Genomic DNA, 20,307 nt, shown 5'->3' with positions numbered 1-20,307 from the left:
AATATAGGTAATTAATAAGGACCTACTGTGTAGCACAGGGAACTCTACTCAATACTCTGTAATACCTATATGGGAAAAGAATCTAAAAAAGAGTGGATATATGTACATGTATAACTGATTCACTTTGCTGTACAGCAGGAACTAACACAACATTGTAAATCAACTATACTTCAATAAAAAAAAAAAAAGATTTGGAAGTGTTCAGGTCTCCTGGCTTTCAGTGGAGCGTATTTTGCATCATATATAGTTTTAAGTGGTTGTGTGTGTGTGCCCATTGTTGAAACAGGACCATAATTAACAAATACCTATGGCAAACAGTTCTACACCAGATTCACGAAGGTTTCTGGATGGTGGAATGATATCATCTTGGGATTTTCCATCTGTGATTAAAATGCCAATTTTGGACACTCCAGTCCTCGCTCCCGCTTCTGGTTTAAAGCTGTTTTCAAAGACGTAGTTCAAAGCAAGACCTAGGAGAAAACAAGAAAAAACAAATACAAACCAACCATCTCTAATAAAAAGCCTTCCAATTCTGCAAAATGTAACCACAAGATGAGTAACTTAGAACGTTAAAAGAGTTTTTATTAGATGTGCACTTTCGTCTTCATTTTTACAATAAACTATTCTTTGACAGATCCGATGAAAAACTAAAATCCACCAAAACAGAGGTAATAAAAAATAGCTGAATAGTGCATCATTTCAGAAACTAACATTCATAAAGAACACTGAATTCATATCAAATGTATATTGACAGATCTGTGTACAAGAAAATCTAAACCTTTATAATTAAGGATGAAGCAAGAATATCCATACAGAAGCAAATGTCCCAAATGTCATCACTACATTTTCAATTTTGTTCATGATGATCTAAAAAAACCCACAAATTCTCTTTCTCTGTTTTATAGAGGCAGAAGGGGCAGATCTAAAACGATAGTTGAACTCCTGCATTTTGAGTGTGACACTTTTCACCCAGAAAAAATAAATACCAAATATTGTTACAGGATTTGTGCTTAATAAAGTTTTGTTGTATTAACAAAAAACTTGTTAGATGAAACCTTCAATTGGCAAAGCAATTATCAGGATTTCAGTGGTTTACTTAAAATTCAATGACAGCATCTCTATTATGTAAACTGAGCATCCACATTGTGGGCCCACAGAGGGAAATGGCATGTATTAGGGTTGAAACCTGTGATAACTCTTTGTGGTGGGGTCGTGGATAATTGTAATCTAAATATTTTTACATTACAGTCGTTCCTTGGTATCCACAGGGCGATTGGTTCTAGGACGCCCTGTGATACTCAAATCCATGGATACTCATGTCCCTCATATAAAATGGAGTAGTATTTGCAATACAACCAACGTGCATCCTCCCAGATACTTTAAGTCATCCCTAGATTACTTATAATACCTAATACAATGTAAATTGCCTGTAAATAGTTACCAGCATGTGACAAATTTAAGTTTTGCTTTTGGGAAATTTCTGGAATTTTTTTCCAAATATTTCTGATCCCTGGTTGGTCGAATCTGCAGATGCTAAGGGCCGATTGTACTAATTTATCAAAAATATTGGTGAGCCAAAGCTCCATAAATATTTCCATGATAACTACTGATTGCAGAATAAGGGTAAAGAAAATATCTTCCTTGAAAATTGGTAGAAATTTGTTTTTATTTAATTGACAGCATGACTGGAGGAAGAACAGGTGAAGAGGAAGAAAAATGAACTGACAAAGGTTAAGACAGCTACTAAAGCCTGTCAGTGTCAGGGACTGCTCGGTTCTCTTCTAGTTCAACCAAGCCCTTCCTGGGACATTATATTCATATAGCAAAAGGGATGAGATGTCTAGGTTTTAACTCTTAATGCTAGGTTGGAGAAAAGAGCCATCTGAGAACTTTATATGCTAGTTTGGTTTAAAAATACTATGCTAAGACATGCAAAGTGGCAAAACGAAGTAATAAAACTATTCTTCAGCAAGATATGTTGCTAAAAATGTGGACTAGACAAAAACATACCTGTTAGTGTATTTCCTCCCTTGTATGGTAGATTTCGGACAGCTTCGATCACCTCATCTTTTGTGTTAAAAGCATTCAAGTGCCATTCTATTCTGGGGTCGCCGCTATACTGTGCAAGACCTGGAAAAGAAAGATGAGAAAGCCCACCCAGAAATGATGGGTTACTCAAAGATCTAGTGGACCATTCAAGAAACTAGAATGACGAAGGGCCTAATCTTTGCAACATTTTTTTCTCTGCCTCACTATGTACTTTCAAAATGAGTTCTTGACGTCAATTTAAGGAATTTTCAACATAGCTGGGAGCTGAAGGAATGTATATATTTTCTAGCCATCTAGAAGTGAGCACCCAATCAGGTACTTAGCGTTTTTTTTTAAAGTCTGATCATGTTTGTAGATAAAAGGTCTAGATTTATTTAATTTTTTTTATTGAGGTAACATCGGTATATAACATTATACCAGCTTCATGTGGACAACATTATATTTTGACTTCTGTATACATTATAGTGTTTGATTTTGGTTTTTTTCCCAAAGGAATGAGTTTTCTTTATGGCTATTTAGAAGGGAAACTAGGAGACTTTATATAATAAAATGGATAGGTTGCTCAATGATTTACACCTTTTATTTTGCTTTTTATCTCAGCTAGAATTAACTTGGCAAAGAGTATCTTGTACTATAAAACATTTCCCAATTGTTAAACATTTCACTGGATTCAGCTGTGTTTTTTTAAATAAAAAGAAAACTTTTACCTGATAAATGCTTAAACAAATGACAACTTTAAAATTATTATTATTATTAGGCAGAGAAGATTTTGGCTTTCCAGAAAATTGAAATGTGTTCAATAATTAATTGAGTGACACTGGCATTAGCAAAAATTAGTAGAAATAAATATTTATTGATGCAAACTTGCCCTTTTGGGAATATCACTATTGTTAAACCTGTAATTCTGAAAATCATTTGGTAAAGAATCTTTGAAATTTCTTAAGAAGCTTCCTGGTGGTTTTACACTGACATCAGACTGCTGTTAATGGTAGAAGATGTACCAATTCGTGTCTTCTCGGAGCCCACGTCGAATGCTGTAACCAGGTTTTCCAAAAAAGACCGAACCAGTCTGAAGTTGAATCTTCCAATACTCCATGAGCCATCAACCAGAATTATAATATCAGCAACAGCTGGAGTTTGACAGAAAAATTTCACTTCTGCAAAGTACAGACCAAAAAATTATCTGTGTTACTGTTGGAACTTTTAAAAGAGTTAGTTTATTTTAAGTCTTTCAGATAATTTGGTGCTAAGAATACAATAAAGTTTCCATTAAAGCAACCATATTTTTATAACCATTCTTTTAAATGCATTTTTACCAGGAAAAAAAATGTGGTAACAGCTGGCAGCGGAGTCAATGTTCTGGAAATAGCGAAACACTGGCAGGTTCACACCATCTTGGCAACTCAAGTCTTCTGCATAGTTTAAAAAGTAGTGTCTGTGCAAAAGCATCCAGTTTGGGGTTTTAGTCTGTAGCTTCTTTCCAGGAAAGGTCTTAGCAACACCCGTGTAGGAGAGTCAACAGGAATGGGAAGATAGCCAGGAAGCAGAGAGGCGACTCTCCCATTCTGGTAAGTCTATGCTAGAGGAAGTCAGTCATAAGAGAAGAAAACATGGGCTTCCTGAATTCAGGGAAAAGGCAGGGCCATGCATTTAATCTAAGAAAGAAAGGTACACAGACCTTTGCTAAAATAGGAAGGGTTTGTGGAAGAAGAAAATTGGAAAAGAGCCCAAGAATTTCCCCCAATTCAAATCTTTTTACATATCGTGTCTATGTGACAGTAAGATTTTGTCCCTAAAAGTCATTTAAGTAATTGATTTTTTAAATTAAGTTTCAGAATAAGGATCTAGAAAAGGACACCTGGTGACTGGAGTGGCTCTACCTTAAGCTTTGCCCTCAGGGAAAGTCCTAGCCCACAGTGATTGCGGGCAAGATGTGAAGGGCAAACAGCTGTCTTTGCAATAAAGGGGGCAGGTCTGTGCTGGATGAGGTGAAAACCACCACTTACATTCACACAGAGCCAGAATACTAGAATATTCTTAACGGGTTTAAGAATCCTTAAAAATGTCACAGTATTGTCAGCATCTTTACCAGCAGTGCTTTTTACTGCAGTTTGTGCTTCCCAAAGGATGGCTTAACTTTGCTGAATTTTCATATTAGGACTGGAGATCAGGAATATTGTGTGTGTATATGTGTCCATGTCAACTTCTTGAAATGCCCAGCAAATCCCTACTTTGCTTTCTAACATTAAAATGACAATAAAACAGAATTTAAAATATAATTTATGTAGTGAAAAGCAAAATAAAGAAGTGTTCATAAATAAATTGAATATATTTTTTCCTGGGGGGGAAATAGTTGAACTACTATGTTTAATATATATCTCAGTTTAATATATATCTCTGTACCTACTGGCCACATTTAGTTAAAACCATCATGGATCTTGGTTTTTTTCACATTCATGGAATACCTAGATCCTTTTACCAGATGAGGAAAAAGTGTATTTGCCAAAGAAATACTCAGATACTCATTATGTAAGCTAAACAATACAGCTCAATCCAAAGTTTATATATTACATTTTGGGGCACCAAATCTCCCTTCTTTAATGACCAAATACAAAGCCACCACTAACTTAGGAGTCAGCCCTCTGTACCACACTAAAAAGTTCTAAAACAGAACGATGCAAGAAGTCATGGGGTAGAAATTAGTTTGTGCTTTGGAAATAATCAGGGAAAATTAAAGTCTTAAGAAGCTTTAAGAATCTATTTCTCTCAATTTTTATGGGGAAATTTACCTGAAATGAAAAGTAGTTTTCTTTTTCTTCCAAAACTATTGGGGATATTATTTCACTTTTTAATTTAAAATTTTTTAATTGTTTGGATACACTGCAGACAGGGCCTTAGAAAGGGAGCAGTTTCTCTTTGCTTACTTAGAAGAGGGCTATGAAAACTGGTATTTTCCATTTTAAAATTGTTTCCAATAAAAATATTCTGTTAACTTAGCTCATTCAAGTCATTTTGACTTGGAGATAAAAATTCTAGATCTCTCCAAAGTAAGATAGAAAATTAATTGAATAGAAATTAGAATACTGATAAATTTAGTGATATTAAATTTTTTAAAGTTGTTCATCAAAAGACACCTTAAATAAAATAAAAAGATAAGTTATGATTGGAAGAAGACATGTACAATATAAAAAACTGAAAGAGGATCAGCATCAAGAATATATAAATACATAAAAAACCATGAATAGATACTTCAGAGAATAGGAAATATATAATATGGTTAATAAATGAATGAAGAGAATGTTTAACTACATTGGTGATCACAATAATAAAAAAATCAAGACCATGATGAGGTACAATTGTACTCATTCAACTGGAAAAAAATAAATTTAATAGCATTTATGATTACTCTAAAGATAATGAAATATTTAGGTATATACTTAAAACATGTGCAAGATCTGTGTGCTGCAAATTACATTACTGATAGAAGTCAAAGAAGACATAAATCAATGCAGAAGGCTACCATATTCATGGACAGGAGGACTAAACATAGTAGAAATGTCAATTATCCCCAAATTGATCTATAGGTTTAATGCAATTCCTATCAAAATCCCAGAAAGTTTTTCTTAAGACATAGACAAGCTTATTCTAAAATTTATATGGGAAGGCATAGACCCCAGAATAGTTTTTTAAAAAGTCATGACAAAGAAGAATAACATGGAAGGAATCATTTTACGGGGTATTCACCCTACTTACTGTACATAAGTAATGGGTATTTCAGAGGGTTAGATACACCCATCAATGAAAAAGGATAGAAAAGCCAAAATAGACCCATACAAATATGTTCAACTATATGATTTTATATCTAAATATGATTTTAGACAAATGTTCAAAAGTACTTCAACAGATGGTGCGAGAGCAACTGGATATCCATGAAAGAAAGACGAAAGGAAGGAAGGAAGGAAGGAAAGAAGGAAAGAAAGAAAGAAAGAAAGAAAGAAAAGAAAAGAAAAGAAAAGAAAAGAAAAGAAACTTGACCTATACCCTACACTTTATACCAAAATTAATTCAAAGTGGATCATCAACTTAAATGTAAAAAGTAAAATTATAAAGCTTTTAGGAAAAAAGTAGAAGAAAATCTTTGGAGTGTAGGTCTAGAAGAAGAGTTCTTGGAGTCGACACCAAAAGTACAAACACATAAAAAGAAAGTTTGATAAACTGTACTTCATCAAAATAAAATACTTTTGCTATGTAAAAGCTCATATGAAGAAGATGAAAAAGACAAGCTATAGACTGGGAGAAAGTATTTGCAAACCACACTCAGCAAAGGATTAGTATCTAGGTTACATAAAGAACTCTCAAAACTCACAAGTAAATAAAACCAAACAATCCAATTAGAAAATGGGTAAAACCTGAACAAATATTTCATCATAGAAGGTATACAGATGGCAAATAAGCACATGAAAAGATATTCAACATCATTAACCCTCAGGAAAATGCAAATTAAAAGCATAATGAGATTTCACTGTACACACCTATCAAAATGGCTAAAATAGAACACAGTGATAACAAATGCTGGCATGTAGGTATAGAAATGGTATCACTCACACTTTGCTCATGGGAATATAAAATGGTGCAACCACTCTGAAAACAGTCTGGCAGTTTCCTTAAAAAGTATACAAAAAATTACCATACAATCCAGCTATTACACTCTTGGACACTTATTCCAGAGAAGTGAAAACTTACATTCAGACAAAAAACTGTACACAAATGTTCCTAACATTTGATTCCTAATAGCCAAAAACTGAAATTAGTCCAATTAATTATTTTAAATGAAATAAATTCTTTTTGCCGTCAATATCGTATTTAAAGTTAAACCAAAGGAGCAGAGGAAATGAATTCTTGAACTGTATTTTAATTCAGCTCTTGGCTTAACATGAACTTTATGTAAAATGCAATTCTGAAAATACAGGTAGTACTAAAAAAAAGAAAAAAAAAAACAAGCTAGGCAGCTGACCACAATTGAAGGAAAGCACCCAATACATGGGCTACATCACAAATAAAAACAACACTCTGAATGTCACAGATTGAATCAGAAGGAACAATTTCCATTATGTAGTACACCAACTGTAGGTACAAGATAAGGAGGTCCAAAGAAACTAACCATTTCGTATCTGAAAGTTATGTACATCGTTAGATTAAACATTGTGCCCTCTACACTTACCTACTGACTTAGTCCTCATAACAGCTCTATAAGACAGGTATCATTATCAGTCCCATTTGCAGCCAAAAAATATGATACACATGGGCTGTGTGATTTGCCCAGAGTGCCACCCAGTGAAGAGGCAAAGCTTTGATTTGAACGCAGGTAATACATCTCCAAAATCTATGCTCTTAACCACAGGATATACTGACTTCAATAAGGTCCCTACATTACATCAATTTAGAAAGCAGGGGGAAAAGTCTCTAATATGAGGCGGTGTCCCCCCAGCACTTGCCCCTGCTGTGTCCACAGGTAGTGTGTGCCATTTGCAAGCATCACTGTCTAGATAACTTTTTTCCCTCCCAAATGTATGCACTTAAGTAGCCCACATGACAAGTGTCCCTTTTACTATAGTTTTACACCAATTTTACTGTGTTACTGACATCATGAGAAAATTTTATGTTGAAAATACAAGTTAATTCAAGGAATCTGAATCAGGATAAATCAATCTACACTAAACCTATATATATTAATTTCATATTAATTTCCTGTATGAAATTTACTTATTAAAAATGTGTTTATTTAATATTTACTATATCCCAAGCACTCTTCTGGGCAACCAAGAATACAACTAAGTTCCTACCTTCCAGAAGCTTAAATTCTTAGTGAGAGGAAACAGACTAACAAAACATAATTTCAGATTTTTAAAAGAGCTTTATAGAAATAAACACAGTGATATAAAGAGTAGTGGTGTGGGGGGCCTTTGGAGGTGTTACTTTAGTTTGAATGGTATGAAATTACCATTTAAAGTCTTCTTTTTATATCACAGTATTCCTTTTGTTCTAATGGCATTCAAATTAAAGATGTAATTATAGTTAATATAGAAATATTTACAATGTATTTATGGAGAAGGGTATTCACCAACTTAGTTAATTAAAATAGAAAAGGGAAAATTGACAGAAGTACCCTTTTTCTGCCAGGTAAACTCCTATTCATCCTTCAAAGCCCAGGTTACACTCCACCAACTCCAAGAAGCTCTTCCAACAGTCCTCAGATGGGACTCATTACCTGTCCCTCTTTACTGTCTCTGCATTTGTACATGGTTTATTGTACTCAGAACACTGGGCTATTATAATTTGTTTCCATTTCTATCTCCCTGACTAGACAGAAATCTTTGAGAAGTGAGGGATTTGTGTCTTATGTTTTTATCCCCTTTGGCTGAGATCTCGGCACATAGTACATCAATAAATATAAAGTACATTGACTTGTTAAAAAAGAATTCCTCTTTTCACATAATTCATACCTACAGCAGGGCACTAGAAAAATGAACCATGCTGGCTCAATTAAATGTGGTCTCTCCTCTTGCCCTGCCACCCTACCACACTGGAAAAGTGGATTCCGGTTATTTAGGGATCAGGGAGATTGTATCAGGTTTGCCTGTCTTCCTTGATATTTTCCCAATGCCAGAGGCAAAGCTAAATGAAAGGGGAGCGCATAATATTTTTACTCACATTATCTTAATATGCACTCAGAAAATCTCGTGATCATTTTCACCACAACTGGTCTGATACATTTAGTGGTTCTGAATTATTTTTCTCAGTGCCACTAGCAAAACATCCAGCTAGGCCACTCATTAACCACGACATTTGAAGGAAAACTGTGGTCACAGAACAATTTCTCACTTAAGTCTCTGGTAAGGAGACTTGAGTTCAAGTTTCCAAACTAAGAGCTTGCTTCCAAGATTGGCTTCAGCCACATCCCTGAAGATTTTTTGTTTTTTAAGAGTTAACATCATTTTACATTTGCAAAGAGCTCAGTGGTTCTAAAAGGATTTTTCAATACATTGGCATATTCTGATTCTTACAACATTCTTGTGGGGAGCCACGATTGTCCTCAATTTTCAGAAAATGAAATTGAGGTTCAGAGAGACAAGTGAACAGTTCAGGCAGAGCCAGGACTGGGCACCAGGTCTTGTAAAGGTTTGGTTGCCTCTTCCATCATACCATGCTACTAGCACCATAGAAGGCATCCTCACCCATAATGCAACATGGGTGGCCACTAGATATCTGTCCTATTAATGTTACAAGCTGTCCATCTATCAGAAGGGGAGGGCATCCCTGGTGGCACAGTGGTTAAGAATCCGCCTGCCAATGTAGGGGACATGGGTTTGAGCCCCAGTCTGGGAAGATCCCACATGCTGTGGAGCAACTAAGCCCGTGAGCCACAACTACTGAGCCTGCACTCTAGAGCCTGCGAGCCACAACTACTGAGCCCGTGTGCCACAACTACTGAAGCCCACATGCCTAGAGCCCGTGCTCCACGACATGGAGCCACCACACCGCAAACGAAGAATAGCCCCCACTCATTGAAACTAGAGAAAGCCTGCGCGCAGCAACAAAGACCCAACTCAGCCAAAAATAAATCAATTATTTATTTTTTAAAAAGGAAGGGGAGCAGGGGGGTCATTTCAGTCATGTTCAGAGTTGACATTAATCAGAGGGCACTTAGTGCTCATTTAGCCTAGTCTTGCTGGAGACGTACATTTTAAAGCATCCCTGACAGACAACTATCCTACCTAAAACAGCACTCCCCATCACCCTCTTCCCTTATTCTGCTTTATTTTTCTTTGTAGAGCTTCTTACTTCCTAGAAATATACTATATAGTGTGATGCTTAATTTTATATGTCAACTTGATTGGTCCATGGGGTTCGTGGACATTTGATCAAATATTATTCTTTGTTTGGGAGGGTGTTTCTGGATGAGATGAACATATGAATCCACAGACTGAGTAAAGCAGATTGCCTTCTCTAATGTAGTTAGTCCTCGTTCAACTGATTGAAGACCTGAATAGAACAAAAAGGGAACTGCTCCTGCCCGACTGCCTTGATTGGAACATCGGACTCAAAGCTGACACACTGGCTATTCTTGTGTCTCGAGCCGGCCAGTTCTCAGATGGGAACTTACCCCATCGGCTCTCCTGGGTCTCCAGCTTGCTGACTGCAGGTCTTGGGACTTCTTAGCCCCCATAATCATGTGAGCCAATTCCTTATAATAAATCTTTTTCTATATTTATATATATCCTATTGGTTCTGCTTCTCTGGAGAACCCTAACACATATAGTTATTTATTTATTGACTGCAGCAGATACTTTTCATTGCTTCCTTTTTTTTTAATAATAAAAAGATCTCCCATCAGATGCTTTGCATATGTCTTTTCCATTTAAGCCTGATATTAATCCTATAAGACAGGTGTCCTTTTCACTCCATTGAAAAAGAAAGGTTAAGTAACTAGAACCTTTCTTTTTCAATGGAGTGAAAAAGACACCTATCTTATAGGATTAATAACTTGCCCATCATGACACACTAAGCAGGTAGAAAAGCTGGAATTCAAATCCAGGACTGACTCCAAAGCCTGAACCATTTAGCTATTGTGCTATTCAACTCCTATGACAGAAGAGAAGAAAAGTATTTGAAAGGAAGGAAGCGAGAAAGGAAGGAAAGAAAGGATGGGGAAAGAAGGAGAAGGAGGGAGGGAGAGAAAGAAAGAAGGGAAGGAAGGAAGAAGGAGGGAAGGAGGGAGGGAATGAAGAAAGGAAGGAAGGGAGGGAGGGAGGGAGGAAGAAAGGAAAGATTGCTAAGCCTTGTCATTAAAGAAAGCATGAAATCAAAGACATACTTGTCTTATATCTTGGGGTGAATAACACCATGACAACTTGGAGGCACATGAAGCCCAATTCCTGAACCATGGTCAAAGGAACATTTCTTCTGTCACTCAGAGCTCTGCATCTTAAAAGTAACTGACAATCCTGTAAACATGACATTCATTACATTTCTCCTCTGCTCATAAACTGTAAGAGACTGGGAGAAGACATGACAGCTGTCTTCAAATATTTAAAGGGCTGTCATACAGAAGGGGGATTAGGATTAGGAGTGCTCTGTATGCCCACAAGGAGACAGATTTCAACTCAACCCAAGAAAGAACTTTCGAACAGTCAAGATTTCCAGAGACCGCTGCCTTGAGAAATAGTGAGAGCTCTGTCGATGAAAGCAGATGCTTGTCAACATTTGAGGATGTGGCTGAAGAGCCTCAACCTCTCAACTGGTCGAACTACATGGATCTCAAAGTTACCTTCCGACTCCAAATTTTAAGATTATTTCTTCCCTCCCCCACCTACCAAGTTGAGCCTGAACTATTCATTGGGTTCTTCAAAGCTCTCCATAATTCAACTCCACTTCACCTGTCCATATTGATTTCTCACTTCATTCCAGTACAATTACTTTTCTTTCCCCCAACAACATTCTCAACTCTGAGACTTTTGACTCAATTTTTATCCTCTCTGCCCCCCACCATTTCTTCCTATCTAGCCTCTCCATACTCTACCTACCACAACGCCAGATACCAAAAACAGGTTTTATTTCCTTTGAAAATATACAGTCCTTTTAAAATACTTGTAGAGAAAGTCTGTCCTAAAATTTTATTTGTACAATGACCTGGTTATTATTTCCTGACTTTCATAAGTTCATGCTGACCCAAGAGAGGCTATTTTGCCTGACCACCTCTATTTAGACACAAAGCTTATTCAGGAGCTGGTATATTACATTCACATGTATTCTCAGCTCTGTATATAATATTATGTGATTTGGCTTTATGTTTACTTTAGTTGTTCATGGTGATTTTCTGAAAACATGCAATAACTCAATCATCCCTGTTACTCCAATTCATCAATAACAAATGGAACCTGACATTTTGAAGTTTCTCAGGCTGAAACACCTGCTTTATTTGATACCGTCAGCCCTGCAGGTATAGAAACAAGATGTTTAATAAAAAATTCTTAGACAAGAAGGAAGGTATCAATCAGATGAGCCCAAGCATTGCTACTGGAAACAGCCTCTGCCAAACTCTATAAACAGTGCTCATAGCTGTAAAATATCTGACTTAACAGAAAGATATATTACAAGCTCTTTTTAAAATGAGGACATGTGCCACAGCCTGAGTGAGCCAGAGCACCCTAATCAGCCTCTCCTTTAACCCCGTCCTGTCTGAGCGGGGAACAGACGCTCTCAGGCAACCTACACACAGAGGCGGGGCCAAATCCAAAGCTGAAGCCCAGGAGCTGTGCGAACAAAGAAGAGAAAGGGAAATTTCTCCCAGCAGCCTCAGGAGCAGCAGATTAAATCTCCACAATCAACTTGATGTCCCCTGCATCTGTGGAATACCTGAATAGACAATGGATCATCCCAAATTGAGGCGGTGGACTTTGGGACCAACTGTAGACTTGGGGTTTGATTTCTGCATCTAATTTGCTCCTGGTTTTATGTTGGTCTTAGTTTAGTATTTAGAGTTTACTATCATTGGTAGATTTGTTTACTGATTTGGTTGCTCTCTTGCTCTTTTTTTTTTATATATATACATATATTTTCCTTTTTCACTTTTTTGAGTGTGTACACTTCTTTGTGTGATTTGGTCTGTACACCTTTGCTTTTACCATGTGACCTAGGATTCTGTCTGTCCGTTTGTTATTTTTCTTTTTGTTGTTTTTTGTAGTACAGTTTTTAGCATTTATCATTGGTGGATTTGTTTATTGCTTTGGTTGCTCTCTTCTTTCTTTCTTTCTTTCATTCTTTTATTTAAATTAATTTTTAATTATTTTATTTTTAATAACATTTTATTTTAATAACTTTATTTTATTTTAATAACTTTAGTTATTTTTCTTTCTTTTCTTTTTTTTCCTCCTGTTTATTCTGAGCTGTGTGGATGACAGGGTCTTGATGCTCTGCCAGGGGTCAGGCCTGAGGCTCGAAGGTGGGAGAGCTGAGTTCAGGACATTGGACCACCAGAGACTTCCCGGCCCATTGTAATATCAAATGGCGAAAACTCTCCCACAGATCTCAACCTCAATGCTAAGACCCAGCTCCACTCAATGACCAGCAAGCTACAGTGCTGGACAACCCATGCCAAACAACTAACAAGACAGGATACAACAACACCCATTGGCAGAGAGGCTGCCTAAAATCTTAATAAGTTCACAGACACCCCAAAACACACCACTGAACACAGTCCTGCCCACCAGAAACACAAGATTCAGCCTCATCCACCAGAACACAGGCACCAGTCCCCTCCACCAGGAAGCCTACACAACCCACTGAACCAACCACAGCCACTGGGGGCAGACACCAAAAACAATGGGAACTATGACCCTACAGCCTGTGAAAAAGAGACCCCAAACACAGAAAGTTAAGCAAAATGAGAACACAGAGAAAAACACAGCAGATTAAGCAGCAAGGTGAAAACCCACCAGACCAAACAAATGAAGGGGAAATACGGAGTCTACCTGAAAAAGAATTCTGAGTAATGATAGTAAAGATGAGCCAAAATCTTGGAAATAGAATGGAGAACATACAAGAAACACTTAACAAGGTCCTAGAAGAACTAAAGAGCAAATAAATAATGATGAATGGCATAATAAACGCAATTAAAAATTCTCTAGAAAGAATCAATAGCAGAATAACTGAAGCAGAAGAATGGATAAGTGACCTTGAAGATAAAATAGTGGAAATAACTACCACAGAGCAGAGTAAAGAAAAATGAATGAAAACCTCTGGGACGACATTAAATGCACCAACATTCGAATTATAGGGGACACAGAAGAAGAAGAGAAAAAAAAAGGGACTGAGAAAATAAATATTTGAAGACTTCTCTAATATGAGTAAAGAAAGAGTCAGTCAAGTTCAGGAAGCTCAGAGATTTCCATACAGGATAATTCCAAGGAGAAACACACCAAGACACATATTAACCAAACTATGAAAAATTAAATACAAAGAAAGAATATTAAAAGCAGCAAGGGAAAAGCAACAAATAACATAAAAGGGAATCCCCATAAGGTTAACAGCTGATTTCTCAGCAGAAACTCTGCAAGCCAGAAGGGAGTGGCAGGAGATATTTAAAGTGATGAAAGGGAAAAACCTACAACTACTATGACTCTACCCAGCAAGGATCTCATTCAGATTCAACGGAGAAATTAAAACCTCTACAGACAAGGAAAACCTAAGAAAATTCAGCACCACCAAACCAGCTATACAACAAATGCTAAAGGAACTTCTCTAGGCAGGAAACACAAGAGAAGGAAAACACCTATAATAGCAAACCCAAAACAATTAAGAAAATGGTAAAAGGAACATACATATCAATAACTACCTTAAATATAAATGGATTAAATGTTCCAAACAAAAGACACAGACTGGCTGATGAACAGACCAATCACAAGCACTGAAATTGAAACTGTGATTAAAAAACTTCCAACAAACAAAAGCCCAGGACCTGATGGCTTCACAGGCGAATTCTATCAAACATTTAGAGAAGACCTAAAACCTATCCTTCCCAATCTCTTCCAAAATATAGCAGAGGGAGGAACACTCCTTAACTCATTCTATGAGGCCACCATCACTTCGATACCAAAACCAGACAAAGTTGTCACAAAAAAAGAAAACTACAGGCCAATATCACTGATGAACATAGCTGCAAAAATCCTCAACAAAATACTAGCAAACAGAATCCAACAGCACATTAAAAGGACCATACACCATGATCAAGTGGGGTTTACCCCAGGAATGAAAAGTTTCTTCAATATACACAAATCAATCAATGTGATAAACTATATTAACAAATTGAAGGAGAAAAACAATATGATCATCTCAATAGATGCAGTAAAAGCTTTCAACAAAATTCAACACCCATTTATGATAAAAACCCTCCAGAAAGTGGGCATAGAGGGAAGTTACATCAACATAATAAAGGCCATATATGACAAACAACATTGTTCTCAACGGTGAAAAACTGAAACCATTTCCACTAAGATCAGGAACAAGACAAGGTTGCCCACTCTCACCACTCTTATTCAACATAGTTTTGGAAGTTTTAGCCACAGCAATCAGAGAAGAAAAAGAAATAAAAGGAATCCAAATTGGAAAAGAAGAAGTAAAGCTGTCACTGTTTGCAGATGACACGATACTCTACATAAAGAATCCTAATTCAATGGAATATTACTCAGCCATAAAAAGAAATAAATTGAGTTATTTGTAGTGAGGTGGATGGTGTAGAGCCTGTCATACAGAGTGAAGTAAGTCAGAAAGAGAAAAACAAATACCGTACGCTTAAACATATATATGGAATCAAAAAGTAAATGTTTCTGAAGAACCTAGGGGCAGGACAGGAATGAAGACACAGACGTAGAGAATGGACTGGGGACACGTGAGGACACGGGAAGGGGGAAGGGTAAGCTGGGACGAAGTGAGAGAGTGGCATGGACATAGATACACTATCAAATGTAAAATAGATAGCTATTGGGAAGCAGCTGCATAGCACAGGGAGATCAGCTCGGTGCTTTGTGTGAACTAGAGGGGTGGGATAGGGAGCGTGGGAGGGAGATGCAAGAGGGAGGAAATATGGGGATATGTGTATACGTATAGCTGATTCACTTTATTATACAGCAGAAACTAATACACCATCGTAAAGCAATTATACTCCAATAAAGTTGTTAAAAAAACCATATAGGCTTATAAAACTTAAAATATATAAAATAAAATAAATAAAATGATAACTTCAGATATCTCTGAAAAAAATTAAAAAACGAAAATGAGGACATTTGAAAACTTACTTAAGGAAGAGCTATCTTTTTTTATACCACTGGAAAATTCATGGGTTGAGAATGATAAAATTTGTTGGAGGCCAACAGAAGAGGTGTCAAAAATCCTTTAAAAATGTCTTATCAAGAGTGGTCAGGGGTAGCGGAAAGTCGGAGTAAACTGGTGGTCTCTTTCTAGGAGAACCTCAGCCCCTTGCCCTCAGGGAAACCTTATAATTTTATGCACAGGTATCATGTACTTTGCAGGTGTTCAATGATTATTTTCTGAATGACTGATTCTGTTTCTGTTAGTTATTGACAATGTAAGACACTACTGCATTCGGTAGGCTAATATTTTCTCTTTGAAAAGAAGACACTAGAAAAAAGGAAATAGAAAAGGGGGTGCCAACTGACATTCATCCCGTACCTGCTATGTTTCAGGTATGTCACAAACCTGATAGCATTTAATCTTCCCAAACCTGCATACTCGTTATGGCTATTATGCTCATTTTGCCAATGAAGAAGCTGGAGCTTAGAGAGGTTTCTATGCCTTAGGTTGCCTAGGTAGGTAGGAAGCAAGGGAAGATTTCATTCCAAGGGATGTATGACCACAAAACCTGTGTGCTATATACTGAGCCACACTGACCTCAAGAAGTAACAAGGAAATTAAGGGAGAAAAAGGAAAGTTCAATAGGGGAAGAAAAAAGAATATTCTAACGAAAATGTTACTGTTTATCCTCTTAAACCTTGGACTGAAAAGCCACTCATATGATCTGATTTCTCCTCTGAGCATGGCTACTCAGACTCAGACCTACCATATGGCTAATGCCATGGGCTTGACAGACCACCTGTGCAGTTGCTCTGTGCTTCTAAGAAATGTTATGGAATGATTGGAGAACAGAAGTGAGGAGAAACAGGGCCAAAATTACATCACCACTTCTGTTGGATCAGGGTTTCTCAATCTTTTTTAATAAATTAATAACTTGAATTAACATTACTTAGTTAAAACAGTGGTTTCACTTAATATGCCAAAGAATTGAAGAACAGACAACTACCCATAGCTAGATCTCCATCACTTAGAAATGGCTTCTACAAGTCTTTTTATTCCTCCTTCATCCTGTTTTGTCTGTTAAATCTTATCTTTTACTTTGGTGTTTTACAGTTTCACCAACACGATTCTGGGTGTGGCTAATTTTTCATTTGCACTCTTCAGAACACTTTATGTTCTATTCAGTCCCTTTTCAAATCTTACCTACTCTTGTTTTCATGGTCTCTCATCCTTCTCTTGTTTTGACTATTTCTATGACTTCAATAATATTGTTGTTTATTTTATAGTATTTATGTAATCATTTCATAATTGGAAATCATGGGATTCTGACACCACTATATTTGTGTCTCATGACTTATACTCATGGTTTTACTTTTGTGTTTCAAAATTTTGGATTATAAACTCTTTCTGGCATTGCTTTATCTGTGGTAATCTTTAGAATTAGGGCTCAGCATGTGTGCCTCAAAGGTGATTTTGTGTTTTCTTCTGCCAGGGACCCTACTTATACCAGCTTTGAGCAAGTTTAAAATTAATTTCTTGAATATTAGGACCACAGAACATGTAAAGAGTATAAATGTGAATGCCTAATCTGTATGTGGTACAGGCCCATGGTTATAAATTCTCAAGGAGACATTTTTCCACTCAAGACACAGGCACAGACAGAGGGGCTTCCAAAAATTCTCCTTATGCTTATGAGCAGAGATTTTCTAGTTCACCCTAGTGTTGCTGGTACACTATGTCAACTGTCTAGGTAATGATAATAATTATTATTATGAGAATAATGAGGAAGAGAAGAGGAGAATGAAATAGACAGAGAAGATGATGAAGAAAAAAAAAAGAGGAGGGAGAGGACCACTTAACAGAGCATACTCCATGGGCCAGGCATCCTTCTAGATCCTTTAATGCATGAATTCCACCCACAACCTAACCCCAAAGTCCAGTTTATGACTGGACTCAGTCCCTTCCTCCTTGTGTCCAAAAGTCAAGATCTAGCCAGAATTAACCTACAAAACCCACCCACTCACCTGTGCTTTAGCCAATATTCTGACTCCTGCATCACCAGAATTAAAATTTTCTCCAGTCCCACCCTGGTCAAACTAAGCTCACAGTGGTGGGTTCAGCAAATTTAAGGTCCAGAATAACTAGTGGAAAAAGCAGTAAACTTTCAAATTGATCTCTTAACTGCAAGCCAAGAACTACAAAAGTATTATAGGAAGTAAGCAATCCCAGTAAGTGAAAGTACACCTGGAGAATAATCGTGTGCCCTGGCTATGCTCAACCATAACTACGTATAATTCAAACCTGACTCTTCCTCAAGAGAAGGCAGTGGGTAAACACGTTGAGTCCCTGCTAGACTATGTAAGTTTCATGAGGGTAGAATCCTGCCTACCATGATCACCAATTAATTCTCAGTGCCTAACTCAGTGTTCAGCACTGGAGGGTAATCACCAAATCTCTTCTATGCATTTATTGTTAAATCACTAACACAAAAGTTTGGTCTTTGATGATAGTAATTCATGCAAACTATACATTCTAATATTAATAGAAAATAACTATGTAGTACTGACTATGTTCTAGACACTATATGTATTAACTCATGTAATGTTAATTGGGAGAATTCGTGTTTCAGGTAGGGAAAAAAAAACAAATGTGAGAGTATGAGAAGTAGGATCCTTTGAAGGCATATATATGAGAGTACATCCTATTGGAAATACCAAAATGGACAGCTGGCCTTAGAAAAGCAGTGAATTACTCAGTTCAGTGAGTAATTCTGTTCCAACATATTCAAAAGTTTTAAACACTATAAAGCAAGGATTGGCAAACTTCTTCTGAAAAGGGCAAAACAGAAAATATTTCAGTCTTTGTAGGCCATCTGATCTCTGTTGTATCTGCTCAACTCTGATATTGTGGGAAAGCAGCTATAAATGGTATATAAAGGAATAAGCATAGCTGTGTTCCAATAAAACCCATTTACTCACTTAAGAAAACAGAGGACTGGATTGGCCCATGGGCCATAGTTTGCCAACCCTTGGAAAGAATAACTTAAGCTCATCTTATTTTTTCCTCCTAAAATTCAGAGCAATGGGACCCTCCCCTTACCTTCTCCCTGCAGAGAAAAATAATTCATTTAAAATAACGCAAAGAGGGTCAGAGATCTTAATTTAAAAATCATGAAGAGGAAAAAACAAGGAAACCCTATGCTACTTTTTCTTTCTATCTCATTATCTTTTTCAATCCAGTCCTGTATTCTTGTGCAAAACACCAAAAATAACTGGAGAAAGCTGTTTGGACAACACGGAAGAAATAGCATTTTGCTGCAGATGTGCCAGTATTATGCTCCAAGGCCAATACCACTTTTGTTTGGGAGTTGGATTTGGATTATTGAAGAAATACGTACAGTAGATGGCAAACAAGGAACTAACTGCACAGCAACTTCTGTTAACGCTCTTAGCTCTTTACATCTAAACTAAAATTCTAAAATATTTGAACTATGTCCAACTGTATCTGAGCCACTATCAATGTAGACTCTTATACCAAAAGACTGTAGATTGCAGGGAAAACAAAGATCAGAGTGCAGTGTGAATCATGGAAGTATCACATCTTGAAAGAAGGGCTATGGAAAGAAGTACATCAAGTGAATCGGTTTGCAGGGCAGAAATAGAGACACAGATGTAGAGAACAAACGTATGGACACCAAGGGGGGAAAGTAGCGGGGTGGTGGTGGTGGTGGTGGGATGAACTGGGAGATTGGGATTGACATATATACACCAATATGTATAAAATGGATAACTAATAAGAACTTGCTGTATAAAAAACAGATAAAATAAAAATTTTAAATTCAAAAAAAAAAAGGAGTACATCAAGGCTTGGGTGGGGAAGACCTTTTTAAAATCTCCAGTGGGCCCCATTAACCCTCCCCTTCACTCTCCTGGAGCCCTAATTCTGGCCTGAATTCTCACCATTGTTTACAACATACTTCTTAAGACTATTCGCTCGTATCACCAGTGCCCTCAGAATCCTCTCTGACCCTTCATATACCTCATGGGAACCCTCACCTAAAAGAGGAAGCCACCTTTTATCTACAAAATTCCTGAAAGTTTTTGCCCTAACCCAGGTCTTCATCACTGCAATAAATATGCTGAAACAGCCCCTAGTGAAAGTGGCTCAGGAAAGGCCTCTCCATAAACATGTGTTTAGTGTGTAAAGCAAATGAACTGCTGAATGAAAGGTCCTTCTGCAGATGTCTGTGAGGATTTATCAGAACATATATTAACGTTACTCTCACGTTTCACTGTTCTTTTCCCTGTGTTCAATTCACTTCACTCAAACCTATGTTTTAGAAGAGCAAGAGGAAGGTGCATCAGGGAAAAGGAGAACTGAGGACATTTT

General features: G+C 37.0%; 1 protein-coding gene across 1 annotated transcript in view; it reads right to left on the bottom strand.

The window, feature by feature from the left end:
- Nucleotides 1-20,307, bottom strand: part of COL14A1 (collagen type XIV alpha 1 chain) — a 220,797-nt gene that overhangs the window by 175,867 nt on the left and 24,623 nt on the right. The window contains exons 5-7 of the mRNA XM_024741240.1: nt 3,051-3,203; nt 2,011-2,130; nt 306-470 (exon numbers count right to left, since the gene is read on the bottom strand). Of these exons, the coding sequence (XP_024597008.1) occupies nt 306-470; nt 2,011-2,130; nt 3,051-3,203 (438 nt within the window). The remainder of the gene's footprint in view (nt 1-305; nt 471-2,010; nt 2,131-3,050; nt 3,204-20,307) is intronic.

This window comes from Neophocaena asiaeorientalis, unplaced genomic scaffold (assembly GCF_003031525.2).
Source record: "Neophocaena asiaeorientalis asiaeorientalis breed wild unplaced genomic scaffold, Neophocaena_asiaeorientalis_V1.1 scaffold177, whole genome shotgun sequence".
NCBI classification, from domain to species: domain Eukaryota; kingdom Metazoa; phylum Chordata; class Mammalia; order Artiodactyla; family Phocoenidae; genus Neophocaena; species Neophocaena asiaeorientalis.
This window is presented reverse-complemented; position numbering and strand designations above follow the sequence as displayed.